The sequence below is a fragment of the Oreochromis aureus genome, linkage group 18 (assembly GCF_013358895.1).
Source record: "Oreochromis aureus strain Israel breed Guangdong linkage group 18, ZZ_aureus, whole genome shotgun sequence".
Taxonomy (NCBI): domain Eukaryota; kingdom Metazoa; phylum Chordata; class Actinopteri; order Cichliformes; family Cichlidae; genus Oreochromis; species Oreochromis aureus.
This window is the reverse complement of record NC_052959.1, coordinates 34765145-34788556: the sequence shown is the minus strand read 5'-3', so window position 1 is coordinate 34788556 and position 23412 is coordinate 34765145. Positions and strand designations below refer to the sequence as shown.

Sequence of the window (23412 nt, the reverse complement as noted above, 5' to 3'; positions counted from 1 at the left end):
GCAGTCCATCATAGTCCATAATAAAACAAACACAAATGTGAGAAACTGTACCAATGGACCACCTCTGGGAACACTTTTGTTTTTCAAATCCAGGCAGAAATGAACAGGAGAGAAGCTGTGTTCCTGCAAAATGTGAAAAAGATTCAAAGCCATCATTTGACTGTCTACATGAGAAGCTACAAAGAGGAGTAGCTTGTTGGAAATATTTATTTACCGATGCAGCACTATAAACCAGTGGCGGAGCGGGGGGGTGGCTTACTGGGCTTAAGCCCGGGTTGTTTTTTCAGAAGCCTGGTCTTTTGAAGTGTATTTTTGTCATAGTTAGATGCCTGGCTGACAGCTGTATAAAACAAAAACTACACACAATATTCGAAGCACACGACTGTGCGTAAATCCCCCCTAATATTGGTATGATCCGAGCTCAGCGACTGAGCGAGGGGGCGGGGCAGCTGCTGCCTGAGAGTGCGCTGCTGGAGAAACGCAGACAGAGGAGAAGTGAAGTTTGACCAGGTACCAAAGCAAATCATTCGTACTGTACAAATAATGTAAATATGACGGTGTATCACAAAAGATTGATATCAAACTGATCACTTGACCCATATTACGTTGGGTCAAGTTATTACCCATAACTTGCTCTTCGAGTGAATCAACAAATGGTGAAGTGAAAAGCCGAACAACAACAACGCTGTTTCTTTAGAGAGTCTTAGCTTACATGTGTGTTTATTTCATATTTTCAGTTGTTTCCCTTCACGGCTAAACAAAGCGCTCTAAATCGGTTTCAGTAATGTAGTGATATACAAGAATGGACATAAGGAGCTTCTTTCAAAGAAAAAACTCTGGTAGATGTTATTTTATATGTTATGCTTTGTATGTTGTTCAGTATATTCCTATGCAAAACAAGAGGAATTTCAATACACAGCAGTATATTCACAGTTTACACCAGATATTTACATACACTTTATGGAAAACAAAAGAAAAAATTTTTACTGTACAACATCAATTAATTAATAAGAAAACTCCAGACGATTCAGTTCTGAGCTGAAGAAGCTTCTGATAGGTTAGTAGAGTCCATGTGAGTAAATTGGTGGCACAGCTGTGGATGCATATAAGGCAAAACACAGAGCCTGTTTCTGTGACATGGGAAAATCAAGAGATGTCAACCAAAACACCAGGAAAAGAATTGTGGAGCTCCATAAGTGTGGCTCAATTTTGAATACAATTTGGTGCCATTTACAATTAAGAAATACAGCTAGTTTCTCTCTTTACTCTTAAAATTAACAAACATGTTTTTTATATTTGTCAATCTAAAAAAAAAAATAAACATTTAGTCTGATTTGATGTTACAAAAAGTGTTTGTGTTTTTATCTGAAGGGTGTTTAAATATCTGGTTTCAACTGTATATTTGATGATGTTGGTGTTTGACTTGATTGTCAGCACAAAGAGGGAGAGAGAGGAGCAGAGAGGGAGAGAGGAACAGAGAGGGAGAGGAGCAAAGAGGGAGAGAGAGGAACAGAGAGGGAGAGAGAGGAGCAGAGAGGGAGAGAGGAACAGAGAGGGAGAGAGAGGAGCAGAGAGGGAGAGAGGAACAGAGAGAGAGGGGAACAGAGAGGGAGAGAGGAACAGAGAGGAGAGAGAGGAACAGAGAGGAGAGAGGAACAGAGAGGAGAGAGAGGGAGCAGAGAGGAGAGAGGAACAGAGAGGGAGAGAGAGGAACAGAGAGAGAGAGAGGAGCAGAGAGGGAGAGAGAGGAACAGAGAGAGAGAGAGAGAGCAGAGAGGAGAGAGAGGAGCAGAGAGGGAGAGAGAGGAACAGAGAGAGAGAGAGGGCAGAGAGGGAGAGAGAGGAACAGAGAGAGAGAGAGAGCAGAGAGGGAGAGAGGAACAGAGAGGAGAGAGAGGAGCAGAGAGGGAGAGAGGAACAGAGAGGGAGAGAGAGGAGCAGAGAGGGAGAGAGAGGAGCAAAGAGGGAGAGAGAGGAGCAAAGAGGGAGAGAGAGGAACAGAGAGGGAGAGAGAGGAACAGAGAGGGAGAGAGGAACAGAGAGAGAGAGAGAGGAGCAGAGAGAGAGAGAGGAACAGAGAGAGAGAGAGAGGAGCAGAGAGGGAGAGAGAGGAACAGAGAGGGAGAGAGGAACAGAGAGGGAGAGAGAGGAGCAGAGAGGGAGAGAGGAACAGAGAGAGAGAGAGAGGAGCAGAGAGGGAGAGAGAGGAGCAGAGAGGGAGAGAGAGAGAGGAACAGAGAGGAAGAGAGAGGAGCAGAGAGGGAGAGAGGAACAGAGAGAGAGAGAGGAACAGAGAGAGAGAGAGAGGAACAGAGAGAGAGAGGGGAGCAGAGAGGGAACAAGAGCAGGTGAGACACACATGTTAGTCAAATGGCTGTTTTTAACAAAAGTATCACCGTATCATTGGTACTCATGTATCTCGTACCTAGTGTTTCTTTTTAGGTTTGTTACTTTTCAAATTCTATATTTATTAAGTTATGCAGGCTTATGAAGGCTAAATAATTATATAAACTTTTCTGAATCTAAATAGTGTACTTTGGTAGAATTAAAAAAATAAGTGTAGTGCAGGTCTATGATGATTTTTAGTGCTACTATCACCTGGTTCTGATTCTGGTTCTGTCTTGGTTACTGCTGTAGTCCTGTTTTAATTCCGGATCAGTTCTGGGTCTGGTTGAATTGGGGTTTAGTCCCTGTGTCTTGATACAGCCCCGACTTTGTTCTGCCTCGCTGCTTAATTTAAAAACTAGTTTAAGGTGTCCTGCATATGTGACATATATGTATCCCTATATGAAGTCATTCTTTTTTGAACAAAACTCAAAACACAGCCTATTAATCGTTCAGTCATTTCTAGAGCCCCCCCACCCCCACACCCCCATACTACCCTTTAGGGCTAAGCCCCGGGTGTATCAAATGTCTGCCTCCGCTTCTGCTATAAACCACATTTGACATTGTGCGCCGTAACATTCTTGTATTCAGACAAGTAAGTGTGTGTGTGTGTGTGTGTGTGTGTGTGTGTGTGTGTGTGTGTGTGTGTGTGTGTATCACATGTCGAAACCTAGCTTATGAGCTGTCCAAGGTCCTGAAAATATACAAATTTAATCTGAGTTTAATAAATGTTTACTCATGAAATAAGGTTTCATTACACTCTAAATTGTTATACTTGGGAAAAATTGGGAAAATGTGTTGCAACACGTTTAAAAATGAATGTATTGATTAGAGTGCTGTCCATCCAAGGTCTGACTACTGTCAGGACAGGGTCCAAACACGCGGTCATCATCCCTCCGTTCTCTCTGTTCTTGTGTAATTTTTTTTTAACCTGACTGAGCAGAAATTCCTGCCAAAGAAGTCACAATATGTTGAAAAGAACATCAAAATTTGAAGAGCTAGAAGATGTTCTGTTGCCGTTGGTGTTCTTTAGGTTTGAGGTTCCACTTCATCTATGAGTTCATTGAGGACATTTAGAATCCGGTCTCTTCCCTGTATTTTTACCTTGAGAAAGAAAATCCCAGAAATGCATATGCAAGAGGGTCAGCTGATAAAATTTCAGTTGACTCTCTTGTCTGTTGGAGCAGTGGACTATGGTGTTAAAACAAACTATAGAGCTGCAGTAACTCAATAGAGAAATCTATACAGTGATTTTTACAGCTGGTCTTGTTGCCTGTGTCTGTACAAGTTTTCTTTCAGACTGCAAGTTTAAGGAGGAGAGGACATGAGGATTATTAATTTGGGAGTAAATGTACATTGAAATATGAATCAGTGTTTAGTGTGGCTGTGATAGCTGAAAGTATCGTCAAAGAGTGAGTGGGAGAGAGAATTTCCTCCACTCGAGTTTACTTTTTTCTAATGAAAGTGGACAATTGGATGAAAACATGCTGAAAGTGTTCATTGTTCCTATTTTTCAATACCTGCATGAAAACTTTTTGCATGACTCAAAAAGATGTTTAATACCTTTGAAAAAAAATGTCAATAACTTCAAGTTCACTGGGAAAGGCCAGCTTATCCTTGACATCAGTGTTTCTGAACCCTGTAAATGAAGGGAGCTTTGAAATATTTGAAATATTTAGCAGAATGTAGAATAATCTCAATCATGTATTAAACAGCACAAGTACACGTGTGTCTGAACATTCCTACATTTGGTTTGTGGTTGATGTGGATTTGCTGCTCATGTGAATCCTCCCACAGTGTTTCATTAGCAGCTGTAACCACAGTGACTCTGATAAAACAGGAATTAGCAGAATCCATCTGATATGAAGCTGTGCTTTGAATACCACTTCCCTCCTCTTTGAAGAGTAGTCAGATATCTGTGTTCAGGTTTTTGTACAGCCTCTTCTACACTTTGTATCACTGTGTTTCTAGAGCACAGTAGTAGAGAGCTGTGTCTGCCAGGGTTAGGGCTGTTATGGTCAGATTAGTTGTTGTAGGAGATGTCTGGGATCCATATCGTTTATCAGGAATATATTCATAACCACTGTAGTCTTTGGCTCCTTTCCAGAGTATAAACTGAGGAGCCTGAAGGTCAGAATCATGTCTGTACCAGTGAAGCGCTGGATGTGTATAACTTGTCTCATAGCTACATGTGAGTATGACAGATTTTCCTTCTGTTTCAGTGACTTCAGTTCGTTGAGGAGTGATTGAGTCTCCAGCTGTTAGTCCTGCAAAAAAGAAAGAAGAAAAGTAGTGAAATGCAGTCTGTATATCTGCTTAATGCAGCAGCTTCAACTAAACTTTAATCCCTGTTCTTAAACTCACCTATAATGTGAGATAGAAGCAAAAAGAGGTGCAGCAACATGTCTTTGGAGTTATTAAAGCCAGACAGACAGCACATGAACAATGTTCTTCCACTGCAGCACAATGACCAACAAATAATGTCATTGGATGAGCTCATGATCAGTGGGCGGGGTCAGTTTAATAGCTAAGCCAATCAAATAGTTTTGTGCTTCCACAGCAGCTCTGTCTCTGTCTCTGATCTTTACTGCTTCATTTCTCTGTTGTCTTTGTCATCAGTCCAATGACACAAGAATCAGAGGTTTAACAGTGTGTGGCTCCCTCTAGTGGATGTTGTGGAGTATTCTGTTGTCTTTGCTCCAAAGGTTTTTGTACAGAGTTTTGGTGTTTCCTGTCACTGTGGGCCTCACAGCACAGTAGTACACAGCAGAGTCTGTCACTGCAGCAGAGGAGATGCTCATCTTGATTTCTGTTCCCTCCACTTGAATCTTTAGTCCAGGAATGTTTTCTGTTCCTACTGACCCTGAAGCAGAGTGTGAGATCAGGAACTCTGGAGGTTTTCCTGGATGTTGTCGATACCAGAAGAAATAATCACCAGTTGACACTTTGTACGTGTAGGACAGAGTAACTGTGCTGCCTTCTACACTGGACTCTTCATCTTTGACTGGAGTGAGTTGATCACATGTGACACCTGAAGGGAGATAAATGTTAGAATAGTTTCAGTGGATAATCAACATTCATATAAAGATTTAATTGAACATAGTTTCCTGTGTAGGTGAGCATACCTGTGAGAGTGAGAAGAATCAGAGGAAACACACAGTGATGTAATGACAGCATGTTGAGGAACATAAAGTTTGTGTTGTGTTGAACTCTGTTGAATGTGGAGGTTTTTCTCTCTTCTATAGTTCAGTAACAGCTCAGCTCCTCCCTGAATCTCTGCTCCTCCTCTCTGCTCTCAGTCACTCCTCCTCCTGTGGTTAACACACTTTATAACCAAAATGATTTAAGGGAGCCGTGTGACACGTCACACAAGCAGAAGTCACATTAACGATGTAGACAGAGTCAGAGAGTCGGTGATACTCACACAGTTAAAAAGTCTGAAACTTGAGACATTTGGAGAAAATGTGTAAGAAGTCCTGAATTCAAGAAACATCTCAGAATAGTTTGTGTATGTTGGGAAGGATTTTTGTTCACAACTGTTTGTTCAAATGAAGCATCATCTTATTTGATTGGATCTTAAAACACAAACCTGAGAGACGTTGTCAGGTTTATATTATTGGATTGTCATTTATGCTTAGAAATATTTACTCATATATACTTAGAGTTTTATAATCGATTGCATAATGACAGAGGTTTGATCCTTAGCAGTCTGTAAAAGACTCTGTGTGCCTTCAGAGTGTTCTGGCATGCACACACACACCTAAGGTCATGAGAGGGGTTTTGTATAGGAGGACACCTCCTCTGTATCTGGTTAAGTATAAGAGCCTTTTGTTTAGATGGACTGCTAGACTCCTGGCACCAGCTTTGGGGAGTCTTCGCAGGATCACATCTTGACACACACACACACACACACACACACACACACACACACACACACACACACACACACACACACATTTACACAACGCACAGACAAGGTACTCTTTGTTTGTATGTATACCTATGTAAGACGTCATATGTTAATGAACCTATGTATATTCATGTAACCTCAATAAAAGAGCAGTGTTACTGGGGAGCGGACAAGAGCAACTGAGGTCAGGCGAAGGAACGGCGTTTGTCCAGCTGGGTCTTCCTCGTGCACAAGAAACATAAAGAGCTCTGCTTGGTGTTCAATGCTTTTTGCTGTGTAGCTGAATTATCTCATTCCAGCGGCGGGTTTGTGCTAGACAGACATATCAGACGTCATGTCTGTGGACACGACATGCAGGATTGTTGTGGTGCAGCAGCAGTCCCAGTTACCACTGACACTTTTGGACACAACATTTGTTTTACTTTGTGGCTCTTTGGTCAGTTTGATGTGAAGTAAAATGTAATTATATAATACTTTTTAAGACAAAGTGCTTTACAGGGAATATAAAAACATATCAGACAAAAAACCAACATATTACACAAGAACATCACCCAAGTGCAGCTCTAAAACGAGGAGTTTTTAGGTGTTTTTTTAAAAGATGAAGTGCTTCGAGAGGCTCATCATGAGGCACATTAAGACCCGGCTGCCACCCACACTGGACCCACTGCAGTTCGCCCCCAACTGGTCAAAAGAAGACGCCTTCACCACCACCCTACATCTCGCCCTCACCCACCTGGACAATAAGGACACATATGTACGAATGCTGTTCATAGACTTCAGTTCAGCATTAAACACAATCATCCTCAGCACCTGATTGGAAATCTGAGCCTGCTGGGCCTGAACACCTCCCTCTGCAACTGGATCCTGGACTTTCTGACAGAGAGACCTCAGACAGTCGTTAACAGCACCTCCAACACCACCACACTGAGCACTGGAGCCCCTCAGGGCTGTGTGCTCAGCCCACTGCTGTTCACTCTGCTGACTCAGTGGAGCAATGCACTGTTCGAACCACATCATCAAGTTTGCTGATGACACGACTGTGGTGGGTCTCATCAGCAAGAACGACGAGTCAGCAAACAGAGAGTTGCAACAGCTGACAGACTGAGAGTCAACAACCTGTCTCTGGATGTGACAAAACAAAAGTGTCATGGTCCTGGGTCATGTGACTCAGTGTTTTGTGTTTATTATTATGATCCTGTGTTCTAGTGTATTCTGTGTATTTGGGTTTGGCCTTTTTAGTTCTTAGGGTTTTGGTTCTGTGCTTCCTCTGTTTTGTCCTGCCCGTATGTTCCCTCTGTTCTCTGTCTGTACCGTGTCTCTGAGTCCAGTCTGTGTATTTCCTGTTTTACTTTGAAGGTCCGTGTCTGATGTCAGTGTGTTCAATTTTAAATCCTCCCTGTTTCATCACGTTAATTAGCTTCAGCCGTGTCTCCGTCCTGTGTGTAGTTTCCTCGTTTCCTTCTGTGTATTTATAGTGTGTGTCCTCTCGTCGCTGGTCCATCTGTGTTGTCTCCCTGAGTCTCTCCCTGTTTCCTCCGTACGTTTAAGGTTTCAGGTCTGTTTTGTTAGCTTCCCAGTGCAGGTTATCCTTAGCGTCCTGAGCAGCTGCATCACTGTGTGGTATGGTAACTGCACTGTACTGGATCACAATACTCTACAACGGATAGTGAGAGCAGCTGAGAAGATCATTGGAGCTTCTCTTCCCTCCATCACAGACACTTATAGGACCCACTGCATCTGCAAAGTCACCAGCATCGTGGACGACCCCACACACCCCTCACACACACTCTTCACCCTGCTGCCTCCGGCAGCATCCGGGCCCTCACTGCCAGACTGTGGAACAATTTCTTCCCCTCAAGCCGTCAGACTCCTGAACACTCAGTGACTGGACACACACACACACACATACAAACACACACATCTTCTTGTTTCTCTGTGTACTGAACCACTGCACATGGTTGGAATGACAATAAAGTCCCCTGACTTGACTTCAGATCAGCTGAACTCGTTGAGGGTTTAATTTCCGATCTTTTAAAGAAACTGGGTGAAAAGATTCCTAATTATGGGGTGTGGGAGATCATGGTTGAAGGGGCGATCTAAGAGAGACAGATTTCCTCTTAGGAACTGATCTTATCTTGTAAAAGTCATTGCACTCCATATCTGAAAAGACTGATGTACATGGAGATGGAGGAGAGACGATGCTATTCGCTGTATCAGAGAGAACCTTAGGATTTATTTTTCTTACTGCAAGCAGTTTAGAGAAATAAGTGTCTCTTACATCTTTCACTTTGTCATTAAAGGTAGATAAGCATAAGCAGAGCTTATGAACCTCAAGTTTTGTAGTTTTCCACAGACTGAGAACCGTCACACACATTTTTCCACAGGAGCTCAGTTTTATGGCAAATTCATGTAAAACTGCAGATATCTTCTGTGATCCAGGGTGGAGATTTAACAGTGCTGCCTTTCCTGATTTTAAGAGGAGCCACTATGTATTTATGTTAGACTCAGTGAAATGCAGTGTTGGGAAGGTTACTTTTAAAACATATTCAGAATCAGAATCTTTATTGTCATTTTCACAGGTACAACGAAATTAAAAATGCTCCTCAATCATTGCATCATCCCTAACAATATCAAAATAAACATAAAACAATAAAATTCAATAAATAAAATAAACAGAATACTTAAGGTGCTAATAAGAAGTATCAGTAAACATTCACATACATTCCATGAATAGACTGGGAGCAGTGGTTTGAGTGGCTGCCTCGCCGTCTCCTCTCTCGACGGGGTGGCGCCTCCACCCCGAAGGTATAAAAATCCATGGGGAGCCCAGACTCCTCGCTATTTCCACCGGTATGTTGTGTAAAAGGACAAATTTGCTAGTCACGCTCACGCGGTAACTTACTCCAATCTTGAGGAGATCATGTCGGCTATAGATTTTATTCGCTATGGTAGAACACAAAAACAAACATAAGGCGTACAAAATTATCCACACATAGCATCGATCGGTGGAACACTGACTATTTTAACTTGAACTGTTCCGTCACACAAAAAGTCTAACACCCAATTAAACATACTTCCTCCTATCCCTGCTTCATGTAACTCAATCAGTAGACCCTCTCTCCAAAGCATATCATATGCCTTTTCTACATCAAAGAAGACATCAACTACCACCTCTTTATTAACAGCCTTCCTGATATCATCTTCCAAACATAAGACAGGATCCATCGTCCCTCTTCCTCTATGAAAACCACTCTGATAGGGTGCTAACATATTTCTTGACTCTAAAAATTGAACCAATCTCTCATTCACCATCCTTTCCATCAGTTTACACATATTGGAAGACAGAGCAATGGGCCTATAATTTCCAGGATCACTATGGTCTTTCCCTGGTTTCTTTATTAGTATAATTAACGCTTCTTTCCATCGACGTGGGAGACGCCCTACTTTCCAGACCTTATTAAACAACATTAGCAATTTATTCAACGCTGCGTCACTTAGATGTTTCAACATAACATAACATGGCCTGGCCTGTATTTATATAGCGCTTTACTAGTCCCTAAGGACCCCAAAGCGCTTTACATATCCGGTCATCCACCCATTCACACACACATTCACTGGTGATGGCAGCTACATTGTAGCCACAGTCGCCCTGGGGCGCACTGACGGAGGTGAGGCTGCCGGACACTGGCGCCACCGGGCCCTCTGACCACCACCCTCTGACCACCACCAGTAGGCAACGGGTGAAGTGTCTTGCCCAAGGACACAACGACCGAGACTGTCCAAGCCGGGGCTTGAACCGGCAACCTTCCGATTGCAAGGCGAACTCCCAACTCTTGAGCCACATATCTCATCCTTGCCTGTAGCACTATTACTGGTTCTGCCCAGAGCTCTTTTCAGTTCTCCAGGAGAAAAGGGACAATTCATTACATCTGCAGTACTGTCCTTCCTCCCTAAAGCTTCAAGATTTCGTTCTTTAGTCCTCTCTCGTTTACTTTCATCTGACAAATTTCTCCCACTGTGTATATCAACAAAAGTACTCGCCAATAAATCTGCTTTTTCCCCATCAGTTACAGCTACTCTACTATTCTTATCAAGAATTGGATACCTCCAGTCTGTTCTTTCTCCCCCCATTTTCCCGATCATCCCCCACACTTCCCCTATTTGAGTATTACTACCAATTGTATTACAGAAATCTCTCCAGTACGTTCTCTTCGTTCTTCTTATTGTACTTCTGACTTTCGCCTGTGCTTTTTTGTAGTCAATTAAGTGTTGAAAATTATGAGACCATTTGACCAACTTAAATGCTCTATTTCTTTCTCTAACTACTAACTTACTACTAAACTACTACATTCATCATTCCACCATGGGACTGCTCTCCTCCTACCTTTCCCTGTTGTCTTTGGAATAGCCTCCTCAGCAGCGCTTAGAATACTTTGACTGATTTCCTGATTCATACTTTCAACACTCAAATGATTTTGAACTTGTAAAAGCTTCCTCTCACAAACCCTACTAAACTTCCCCCAATTCGCCTTCCCAAACACCCATTTCCCTCCTAATGTTTCAGGTACCTGTATCACCTGATCATTACCAAATGACTTATTGTTTACTTGCCATTCACACAATGGTGCCAGAGACCTAGAAACAAAAGTTAAGTCTAATATGGATTCCTTACCAGAGCTAACATCAAACCGTGTCGTCTTCCCATCATTCAAACATACAAGATTTTTATTGTCCAGAAATTCCTCTAACACTCCCCCATTGTAGTCTGTTTTCTCACTCCCCCATAACGAATGGTGAGCATTAAAATCCCCACAGCAGATAATATTTCCTTTCATGTCCATTTCCTCCGGCTTATTTAACTCTAACTTTTTGAAAGGATTATAAAAATTAACAACCATAATCACCTTCCCTCCCATCCAAACCTTAATCACTACATACTCCAAATCCCCGTCCCTGTCACCTATCTTGTGTGGAATACCTTCCTTAATCAACGTAAGACACCCACCCCCATTTCCTTCTTCCCTATCATATCTAACAGATATGAGATAGAGTGATACACTCTGAAATCCAAAAAAAGGCTTCAACCATGTTTCCTGAATACAAATTATCTCAGGTTTTTCTGTCTGCTCGTATATAAACTGTTTAAATTCTTGACCATTTGACAAGAGACTCCTGGCATTCCACTGTAAGAGTAATATGGTTATAAGAACAAACCACCACATTATCCCTCTACTCGCCTGACTACTTAGTTCACCTCTTATATCCTTCCACCTGATATTCTTCATGTCTAAACTTTGACACGCTGCCTTCACAATAATCTGGATCCTCTCCGTCTTGGACTTCACATCTGAGGTTGCATTTATTACTCCCGCAATGAATGTCACCATCTTCTTTTCTCTTTTTCTATTTTCCTTTCAACCATTGCCATAACCTTCACCATTACTTGTTTGGGAAACACAGGATAGAGGACAATCTGTCTCTCTTGCTCCACCACTTTACATGCCTCTGCATATGTCACTCTCTGCAGTACCCCGGTTTTTTGAATAACTGTCTGCTGCCTCAACACTTCACATCCCCAAAAAGCAACACTGTGCTCCTCTGCACAATTACAGCATTTAGGTTTAACTCCCACACCACACTTCCCATACTCATGATCTCCAGAACATCGAGCACATCTCCTCTTCCCTTTACACACTTTGGCAATATGTCCAAATTCTTGGCAATTGAAACACCTCATTGGTTTAGGCACCAACTCCCTCACACTGAATCTTATTAATCCAAAGAAGACCTGTTTTGGTACCTCTTCGTGTCAAATTCCACCACCACAGTTTCTGTTTCCACTTTCATGGGACCTCTCGTCATTCTCCTTGCTCCTTTAACTTCTCCAGTTCTTAGTTTTAAATTCTCCACAAGTTCTTTCATATTTACATTCAATGGCACACCCACAATAACTCCTTTATTTCCACCAGTGCTCCTTTCCTCTACTCTTGCAGTATTCTTCACTTTGACTTTGCACACCCCCACAACTTTCCTTACTTTTTCCACCTGCACTTCTGTGTTACAACCCACCAGTAAATTTCCATCTCTGAGTATCTTAGCATACTTGTTTCCCCAACTTGTGCCTTAAGTGCTCTTGTTAGCTTAAGTGGATCTATTTTCTTTACACCCTCTTCCTCAAACCTGACAGCTACTTTCATACTCGGACTCGTTCCCTCTTCATTACCTTTACTATCAGTCCCTTCCGTACTACCCTCACTTCTCTTTTTCCTCTTCCTTTCACTTGCTCTGCGCCTCTTTCCCCCCTTTCCAACCTTTTCCCACTCATTCTCATCACCCTGACCACCAATCTCTTCCTCTTCAATACCATCCATACTATTCCACTCACTCCTTCCGCCCTCCATCACTGCCAACCCTGGTCTATGAGAAGAAGTCTGCAGGAGACCATTATCGGACCTGTACAGGCCTTGACCGACTCTCCTACTTACCTCACTCACACACTAAACCACCAACCAAACACACCTTATACCCAAATCCACACTAACTACAACAGCCATGCTACACACTTCCACTCTCAAACCGAGCCACCAAACAACCTGCCGACCTCTCCCGCAAACACTACTCCACGTGCCGCCCTCCACTCCTCCTGACCGAAACCGCCCCGCACCACAGTCTCTCCTTTAGAGTTATGCCTGTAACATTCTGCCTATAGAGATTGACAGACCACGTGACTTTCGTGCATTGCATTGTGGGTACAAGTGGCAACAAAATCAAAACACTGCATCAAGCGCTAGTGTTTCCAGCACCGGTAATCATTATTTCTGCCGTTTTAATCCCTACTTGCATTTTATTTGCCCCAAAAACAGTTGTACAAAATGACGGAGAACACGACAGGTCCGTACGAAGACAGATGTGACGAAAAGGCAAAAAGAAACAGTACGAGGAAAAAATCAAAGGAGTGAAAGGGTCAGACCCATACGAGCATACAGAGTGGAGTAAGGACGTTACCGTGCTGCCCAACTTTCATCACGGACATATTTATTATTATATGGTCCTAAGTGTGAGTGCATACACTCACAAAATGTTTATTAACTTCAGATCCTGCAACAAGCACAGGTCCAGTTTACTTTGGTGATTTGGACTATTCCATTTCACAGCTGCTGTTAATTTTTTTTTTTCCTTTATCTCCTGTACAGGCAAACGCATCTATTTGTCGTTTCAGGTTGTAGTATTACACAACATTATCAGATACAATGGAAATAAAATAAGTGTTTCGTAATTCATCCAATTTGTCTTTATTTATAACTGGCATTATTGTTTCATTCTATTATAGAATCTTACAAGAAAGAGGCAGAATTGTAAAAGTCCATCGTGCTTTATTAGCTGCTGTGGAAAACAGTTATTCATCACTTGATTGCTTCAATACAACACTTGGGCACATGTATGCGGGACTTTTCGTGGCTGTTTGGAGATGGGTTGGGAGGTCAGCTCCTTCATCATGATTATGCAAATTCTCCAACTTTTGGAGATTTACTTAGCTGGATGATTGAGAATGCATCAAGACTAAGACTGATCCCTGTGGTACACCACGAGAAATCACAGCTGGACAAGAGAAAACATGAAGGAGCTTCTTCATTAGTTAAACCTGACAGTAAATATAATGATTTCCTGGTTCTTTGTGTAGTTATATTTGCTACTTCCAAGTGAGAGATGAAGAACTCTGGTTGTTTTCTTGGATATTGTTAAAACAAGAAGAATTGTTCAATTCAATTCAATTCAATTTTATTTATATAGCGCCAAATCACAACAAAAGTCGCCTCAAGGCGCTTTATATTGTACAGTAGATAGCACAATAATAAATACAGAGAAAACCCAACAATCATATGACCCCTATGAGCAAGCACTTTGGCGACAGTGGGAAGGAAAACTCCTTTAACAGGAAGAAACCTCCGGCAGAACCAGGCTCAGGGAGGGGCGGCCATCTGCTGCGACCGGTTGGGGTGAGAGAAGGAAAACAGGATGAAAGACATGCTGTGGAAGAGAGACAGAGATTAATAACAGATATGATTCGATGCAGAGGGTCTATTAGCACATAGTGAGTGAGAAAGGTGACTGGAAGGAAAAACTCAATGCATCATGGGAATCCCCGGCAGCCTCACGCCTATTGCAGCATAACTAAGGGAGGATTCAGGGTCACCTGGTCCAGCCCTAACTATATGCTTTAGCAAAAGGAAAGTTTTAAGCCTAATCTTGAAAGTAGAGATAGTGTCTGTCTCCCGAATCCAAACTGGAAGTTGGTTCCACAGAAGAGGGGCCTGAAAACTAAAGGCTCTGCCTCCCATTCTACTTTTAAATACTCTAGGAACAACAAGTAGGCCTGCAGTGCAAGAGCGAAGTGCTCTAATAGGGTGATATGGTACTACAAGGTCATTAAGATAAGATGGGGCCTGATTATTTAAGACCTTGTATGTGAGGAGCAGGATTTTGAATTCAATTCTGGATTTAACAGGAAGCCAATGAAGGAAGCCAAAACAGGAGAAATCTGCTCTCTCTTTCTAGTCCCTGTCAGGACTCTTGCTGCAGCATTTTGGATTAGCTGAAGGCTTTTCAGCGAGTTTTAGGACATCCTGATAATAAAGAATTACAGTAGTCCAGCCTGGAAGTAATAAATGCATGAACTAGTTTTTCAGCATCACTCTGAGACAGGATATTTCTAATTTTAGAGATGTTGCGCAAATGGAAGAAAGCAGTCTTACATATTTGTTTAATATGTGCGTTGAAGGACATGTCCTGGTCAAAAATGACTCAAGGTTTCTCACAGTGTTACTGGAGGCCGAGGTAATGCCATCCAGAGTAAGAATCTGCTTAGATACCATATTTCTAAGATTTTCAGGGCCGAGTACAATAACCTCAGTTTGATCTGAATTAAGAAGCAGAAAGTTAGCGGCCATCCAGGTCTTTATGTCTTTAAGACATTCCTGCAGTTTAACTAATTGGTCTGTGATACCTGGCTTCATGGACAGATAGAGCTGCGTGTCATCTGCATAGCAGTGAAAATTTATGCTATGTCTTCTAATGATGCTGCCTAAGGGAAGCATGTATAATGTAAACAGAATTGGTCCTAGCACTGAACCCTGTGGAACACCATAATTGACCTTAGTGTGTGAAGAGGACTCTCCATTTACATGTACAAATTGGAGTCTATTAGATAGATATGATACAAACCACTGCAGTGCAGTACCTGTAATACCTACAGCATGTTCTAATCGCTCTAATAGGATATTATGGTCAACAGTATCGAACGCTGCACTGAGGTCTAGCAGGACAAGCACAGAGATGAGTCCACTGTCAGAGGCCATAAGAAGATCATTTGTAACCTTCACTAAAGCTGTTTCTGTGCTGTGATGAGCTCTGAAACCTGACTGAAACTCTTCAAATAAGCCATTCCTCTGCAGATGATCAGTTAGCTGTTTGACAACTACTCTTTCAAGGATTTTTGATATGAAAGGAAGGTTGGAGATTGGCCTATAATTAGCTAAAACAGCTGGGTCTAGAGATGGCTTTTTAAGTAAAGGTTTAACTACAGCCACCTTGAAGGCCTGTGGTACATAGCCGATTATTAGAGATAGGTTGATCATATTTAAGATTGAAGAGTTAATTAATGGCAGGACTTCTTTGAGCAGTTTTGTAGGAATGGGGTCTAAAAGACACGTTGATGGTTTGGAGGAAGTAATTATTGAAGTTAACTCAGAAAGATCAATTGGAGAAAAAGAGTCTAACTTAACATCGATGGTACTAAAAGTAGCTGTAGATAATATTACATCTGTGGGATGATTATTGGTAATTTTTTCTCTAATGATAAAAATTTTATTTGTGAAGAAGTTCATGAAGTCATTACTAGTTAACGTTAAAGGGATTGTTGGCTCAGTAGAGCTCTGACTGTTTGTCAGCCTGGCTACAGTGCTGAAGAGAAACCTGGGGTTGTTCTTATTTTCTTCAATCAGTGACGAATAGTAAGATGTTCTGGCTTTGCGGAGGGCTTTCTTATAAAGCAGCAAACTATTTCTCCAGGCTAAATGATGATCCTCTAAATTTGTGACACGCCATTTCCTCTCCAGCTTACGAGTTATCTGCTTTAGGCTACGTGTTTGAGAATTATACCACGGAGTCAGGGACTTTGGATTTGAGGCCTTAGTTTTCACAGGAGCTACAGTATCCAGAGTCGCATGCGTAGTGAGAAGGTAAAATTATTAACAAGATAATCGACCTCTGTTGGAGTAGCGTTCAGATAGCTGCTCTGCTCTATGTTGGTACAGGGCATTGAAGATGATAACAGTGGGTGGATTATATTCTTAAACTTAGTTACAGCACTTTCAGAAAGACATCTACTTTGATAAAGTCTACTCTCCACTGCTGTGTAATCAATTATTGTAAATGTAAATGTTATCAGGAAATGATCAGACAGCAGAGGGTTTTCAGGAAACACTGTTAAATGTTCAGTTTCTATGCCATATGTTAAAACAAGATCTAGAGTGTGATTAAAGTGGTGGGTGGGTTCTTTTACATTCTGAGAGAAGCCAATTGAGTCTAATAACAGATTAAATGCGATGTTGAGGCTGTCATTTTAGCATCTACATGGATGTTAAAATCACCCACAATAATTATTTTATCTGAGCTGAGCACTAAATCAGATAAAAGTCTGAGAAATCAGAGAGAAACTCTGTGTAAGGCCCAGGTGGACGATAGATGATAACAAGTAAGACTGGTTTCTGAGTTTTACAGCTGGGGTGGACGAGGCTAAGCATCAGGCTTTCAAATGAATTAAAAGTCTGTCTTGGTCTTTCGTTAATTAATAGGCTGGTGTGAAAAATTGCTGCCACACCGCCCCCTCGGCCTGTGCTTCGAGGTTTCTGGTAGTTAGAATGACTCGGGGTGTTGATTCATTTAAACTAACATACTCATCCTGCTGCAACCAGGTTTCTGTAAGGCAGAGTAAATCGATTTGTTGATCAATTATTAAGTCATGTACTAACAGAGACTTGGAGGAGAGAGACCTAATATTTAATAATCCACATTTCACTGTTTTACTCTTTGGTTCAGATGTGGATACTGTATTGTTCTTTCTTTGTGATTTTTTATGTTTAAGTTGTTTATTGCTGGTTTTTGATTTGTTTTTGTCTGTTTGGGAGCTGACACAGTCTCAATGGAGATGGGTTTTGGGGGTAGCAGGAGGAGAGAAGCTGCAGAGAGGCGTGTAAGACTGCAACTCTGCTTCCTGGTCCCAACTCTGGATAGTCATATTTTGGGGGTTTAATAAATTTGTCCATATTTCTAGAAATGAGAGCTGCTCCATCCAAAGTGGGATGGATGCCGCCTCCTAACAAGACCAGGTTTCCTCCAGAAGGTTTGCCAATTATCTATGAAGCCCACATCGTTTCTGGGACACCACTCAGACAGCCAGCAATTTAAGGAGAACATGCGGCTAAACATGTCACTCCTGGTCTGATTGGGAGAGGGACCAGAGAAACTACAGAGTCCCACATTGTTTTGGCAAAGTTACACACCGATTCAATATTGATTTTAGTGACCTCCGATTGGCGTAACCGGTGTCATTACTGCCGACGTGAATTATGATCTTACTGTATTTACGTTTACCCTTAGCCAGCAGTTTTAAATTTCCTTCAATGTCGCCTGCTCTGGCCCCTGGAAGACAATTGACTATGGTTGTCGGTGTCTCTAGCTTCACGTGTCTGAGAACAGAATCACCAATTACCAGAGTTTGACCCCGGCGGTGTGTCGCCGAGTGGGGAAAAACAGTTGAGACACATGAACAGGTTGGTGGTGTACCTGGGGCTTCAGTTTAAGACTATGCTTCCTCCTCACCGTCACCCAGCCGCCCTCTTTCCCCAGCTGCTTGGGGTCTGCCGGGAACAGCTAGCGGGGCCTCACGCTATCTTCGGCTGCACCAGCTACAGGGGCCTGGCTAGCTACGGGTGAATGAAGGGTGCGGCCGAGTCTCCAATTCAGTAATCCTGGCCTACAGAGCTGCAAATATGCTACATTTGTTACAGGTATCATTACTGCTAAAGGAGGCCGAGGAGTAACTAAACATCTGACACAATGAGCAGGAAAGTGCAGGAGGGACAGGTGAAGTAGCCATGGTGCTAACGAGTCGGCTACGAGCTAAGCTAAGCTAGCGAAACAGTAAAGAGACAGTGAGTGAATACTTTGGCTATAAATTAGGTAGTGAGTACACAGAAAGGGTGATTCAGATGAAGCACGTTAAGATTATACTATGAAAAAGGGATGTATCAAAAGATTTAAATTAAATTGCTAAGCAGAAAAGCTACTCAGAAACACCACTGTGTTTGAGCAGGAACAGGAAGTGATACTCTACCACAAAGCGAGCGAACACCAAGTGACAGCGCCACCAAGAGTCCACCAATTGTTGCTCTTAGCTTGTCTGGAGAGTAAAAAACAAATCAAAGACTCAGCGGTCCTGTTGCTCTATTTTCACCTGTATAGCAGGCGGATGTTTGCCTTGGTGGAGGTGACCCGTAGTGGTCAGTGGAAGAATCCGTGAGTTTCTCTGTGAATTTCCCTGGTAGCTACTCGGTGCTTGCTTGGAAGTTACGGGGTTTTTTCATTGTAAAAAGAAGTTTTCTTCCCACACAGTGAACAGCAGATGCTAATTTTTTTGTCACTTTTTACGGAATCAAACTCAAACTCAAATCGCTTTTTCTAGTCCCTAAGGACCCCAAAGCGCTTTACATATCCAGTCATCCACCCATTCACACACACATTCACACTCTGGTGATGGCAAGCCACAGCCACCCTGGGGCGCATTGACAGAGGTGAGGCTGCCGGACACTGGCGCCACCGGGCCCTCTGACCACCACCAGTAGGCAACGAGTGAAGTGTCTTGCCCAAGGACGCAACGACCGAGACTGTCGGAGCCGGGGCTCGAACCGGCAACCTTCCGATTACAAGATGAACTGCCAACTCTTGAGCCACGATCGCCCCATTATGAGCAATTTAGAATCACCAGTTAACCTTCCCCCACTAAGTGCACGTGTTTGGACGGGGAGAGCATGCTCCACACAGGGCCGTGAGCAAGTGGTGGATTCAAACTCAGGAGGGTCTTGCTGTGAGGCAACAGTGCTGCCCACCACAGCACCCTTCTCAGCCACCCGGAGTCCGTCTCAGCTCCTACTGAGCTCGCAGCAGCTTCCACCATTTATTCCCTTCCTCTGTCTTCACTCACTTCCTCTTACTGATTTCCAAAGTTATCTTGCAGACATCCATCTGATGCTGCTCAACTATGTCTCCTTCAGATTTCACCTTCTGTATAAGATGGAGTTCACCTGTATGCACCGTCCTCCAGTCTCATACATCCCTCTGTGTTCCTCCCTCTTGTTAAAGTTCAACACAATTTTTTCTATCCTTTCTTTAAAGGCACTCCTACACACCTCTCCTCTCTTCACCTGCACTCAGAGGCCTTTTGTCAGTGCGTGTGTGTATTCTCTGTTTTGGTCTTTCTCCTTGTAGTGACTTTGAAAGTGTGTGTTTGTGTGTGTGTGTGTGTGTGTGTGTGTGTGTGTGTGTGTGTGTGTGTGTGTGTGTGTGTGTGTGTGTGTGTGTGCAGCTCTGGAACCAGGAGAGGAGCTCCAGTCTGGACCAGGAGGAACTGTGCAGCAGTCAGGAGGGAGAGCAGGTTGTAGTGAAGGAATTTTTAGGGTGACTGTTACTTGGGGGGAAAGCAACCAGAGTGAAGCAGAACCAGACAGTGACCAGCTCCCTGCTCACAGCTCTGCTGTAGCTGAGAGCCTAGATCAGGAAGGAAGCAGGAATGTCAATTCAGGATCGACTGGAAATAGAAGCAGAAGTCAGAGCAATGATACAGAAAACTCTCCCATGCCAGCTGATAAGTGTAACACTGATACAGGTAAACAGCCTTTGAAAGGAGATGGTTTTTCCTTAAGAAAACGTAAAAAGGCCTTCAATAAAGTCTCAAAAGAGGACATGTCACAGAATGCAAACAAGAGAGAAGCTGCATACTTGCAAAACATGCGAGAAAAGCTTTAGTGAAAAGAGCATTTTGTTGCGTCACACAAAAACTCACACGGGAGAGAAGATTCATTCTTGCAAAACATGTGAGAAAACCTTTAGTCAAAGCAGTGATTTGATGATCCACATGAGAATCCACACTGGCGAGAGGCCATACTCTTGTAAAGCATGCGGGAAGTCTTTCAATCAAAGTGGTCATTTGATGGCCCACCAGCGAATCCACACCGGCGAGAGGCCGTATTCTTGCACAACATGTGGAAAAACTTTTAGTCAAGGTAGTAATTTGTTGAGCCACATGCGATGCCACACAGGAGAGAAGCCTCACGTTTGTAAGACCCGCGGGGAAAGATTTACAACGTTAGCCCCACTTAAAATCCACACCACGAGCCACACAGGAGAGAGGCCTCATCCTTGCCAAGCATGTGGGAAAACCTTCACTACACGCTGTAACCTGCTGCGCCACATGAGAACGCACACAGGAGAGAAACCGTATGTTTGTGAGACCTGCGGGGAAAGATTTACTCTGTCAACGTCACTTAAAAGCCACAAAACTATCCACACGGGAGAGAAACCGTATCACTGTAAAGCTTGTGGGAAAATGTCCCGCCAGAGTCATCATTTGTCGTTGCACATGAAAACCCACAAACAGCAGAAGTCGTAGTGCTGAAAATTTTGTGCAAAAACCGTATTTCAAACACCTTTACACTACTCCAACAACTATTCTGATTTGCAGCATTTGTTCTGATAATATCTGTTCTTTCTTTTTTTTGTAAGAAGTCCCTCATGAACAGTTGACCTCCTCACTCGATCACTAAGGAAGACCAGCACCACCCTTCAAAGGAAGCTTATTTCTGCTGCTGAATCTGTGATCACGTTCTTTTGACCTTTTGAATTTTGGGGAGTTTCTTGTTTTGGGAGATTTCTTTGAGATTCTGGAAGAAGGGTTTTGTAACTTTTCTAATAACACTTGTTAAGAAATAGATATTTTTAATGCTTATCTGCTCATTAGATTGTTTCATGAGAGGCCCAGAGTGTTGTTGAAAACCAGAGGATATGAGACGATCTCTGACTCTGATTGAAATATCTGTTCTTCTTGTTTACTGTGTCTCAGTTATTTGTGGGTTATGAGCTCAGATGTCGGAGTGGTGATAACCGACAGCTAAAGCAGTTTTGTTTCTGTTTCTTCAGAAGACAAACGAACTGTAAATGTTCGACATTGTTAGAAAGTGTTCTTTATAAATAAAGAACAGCAGCTCTGTCTCTGATCTTTACTGCTTCATTTCTCTGTTGTCTTTGTCATCAGTCCAATGACACAAGAATCAGAGGTTTAACAGTGTGTGGCTCCCTCTAGTGGATGTTGTGGAGTATTCTGTTGTCTTTGCTCCAAAGGTTTTTGTACAGAGTTTTGGTGTTTCCTGTCACTGTGGGCCTCACAGCACAGTAGTACACAGCAGAGTCTGTCACTGCAGCAGAGGAGATGCTCATCTTGATTTCTGTTCCCTCCACTTGAATCTTTAGTCCAGGAATGTTTTCTGTTCCTATTACTCCTGATGCAGAGTGAGAGATGAGTATCTCTGGTGGTTTTCCAGGATATTGTCGATACCAGAAGAAATAATCATTAGTCTTCACTTCTCTGGATAATCTATAGGACAGAGTAACAGTGCTGCCTTCTACACTGAACACTTCTTTGTTGGTTGGAGTGAGATCTTCACAGCTGACACCTAAAGGAACAGAAACATGTTTGATACATTTTTAAATCATCACAATTCAAATGTATTTCTTGAAACACACAGATTGTAACGTACCTGTTAGAATGGTGAGAATCAGTAAAGAAAGTGCATAATAGTCCAAAGACAACATGTTGAATGAAGGTAAAGTTTATGGTTTGTGTGCTGAACTCTGTTGAATGTGGAGGTTTCTCTCTCTTCTAGTTCAGTAACAGCTCAGCTCCTCCCTGAATCTCTCCTCCTCCTCTCTGATCTGGGTTTGAACTTCTCTCACTTCCTCCTCTTTATACACTAGTAGCAGCATTTTCACTTTCAGGTGGGAGCTCATATTTCATCAGGCTGCAGCTTCCCTGCATCACTGAATTGGATAAACTTGAAATGGCTGGATCAGAATCAGAATACTTTATTGATCCCTAGGGGAAATTATTTAATGGATGATTAATTATTCACTGTTAAGTTGCTGAAAAAAATCAAAGTCTAAACAAAAACACTTTCTGAACAAAAAATCTTCAGAAAATTGGAGAATTATTCTTCATGACCACGTTGAAATTTACATTGAGGTCTGTCTGCTTAGATGCTGAATTAGAAAAAGGTGTACCTCAACACTTTTACACAGTACTGATTGTCTGACATTAACCTGATGTCCAGGTCATATTTTCCTTTCTTCCTGCTTTATTTTGATTTACTAACCAGTGGTTTCACTTTAGTGTTTCCCCTGACTGATCCATTTCTGCTGGTCAACATTCTTGTTTCAGTTGTGTGGTTGGCAGTAAGTGGACCCAAACGCAGGACTCAGGAGAGAAGAATTGAACTCAAAAACCTGCTTCAGTGCTGATTATTCACAGGAATAACAACAGACCAAAAGCTCCTGCAGGAACGAGGAATCAGAGTAGACACATCGAAGGAAACCACAGAGCAGAAAAACCCAAAGCTTTGAGTCAGCATGACAATGATCAGAGGGAGACTGACAATACAGACATGTGGGAAAACCTGACCTGTCTTCCCCATGTGATGTTTTGTGTAATGTATGTATGGTCGGAAGGGTAAGATGGCGACGCCATTGCGTGCAATGGTCGGCAGCCTTAACATGAAATTTCCCACTCGTGGGACTAAAAAAGGTATCTTATCTTGTCTTAAAAGGAACAAATGGGAACACAGCTGATGGCAACTAACACAATGATGTGAGAGGAAGACAAATTAAACACAAGACACAGAGGGCAGACACCAAAATAAAACAGGAAGAGGAACATAACAGAATGAGGAGACAAGATTAACTTGACACAACTAAACAGGGAACCAAGACGAGCATGGAGACAGGACACAGAG

At 42.5% G+C, this 23412-nt stretch overlaps 1 protein-coding gene across 1 annotated transcript; it reads left to right on the top strand.

Annotated features, from left to right (window-relative positions):
- The first annotated feature begins 20323 nt into the window (after positions 1-20323).
- LOC120434151 (gastrula zinc finger protein XlCGF57.1-like) lies at positions 20324-21020 on the top strand. The gene has a single exon (XM_039601713.1). It carries the CDS (start codon positions 20325-20327, stop codon positions 21018-21020), a length of 696 nt encoding a protein of 231 aa, XP_039457647.1. The 5' UTR covers position 20324.
- The last annotated feature ends 2392 nt before the right edge of the window (positions 21021-23412 follow it).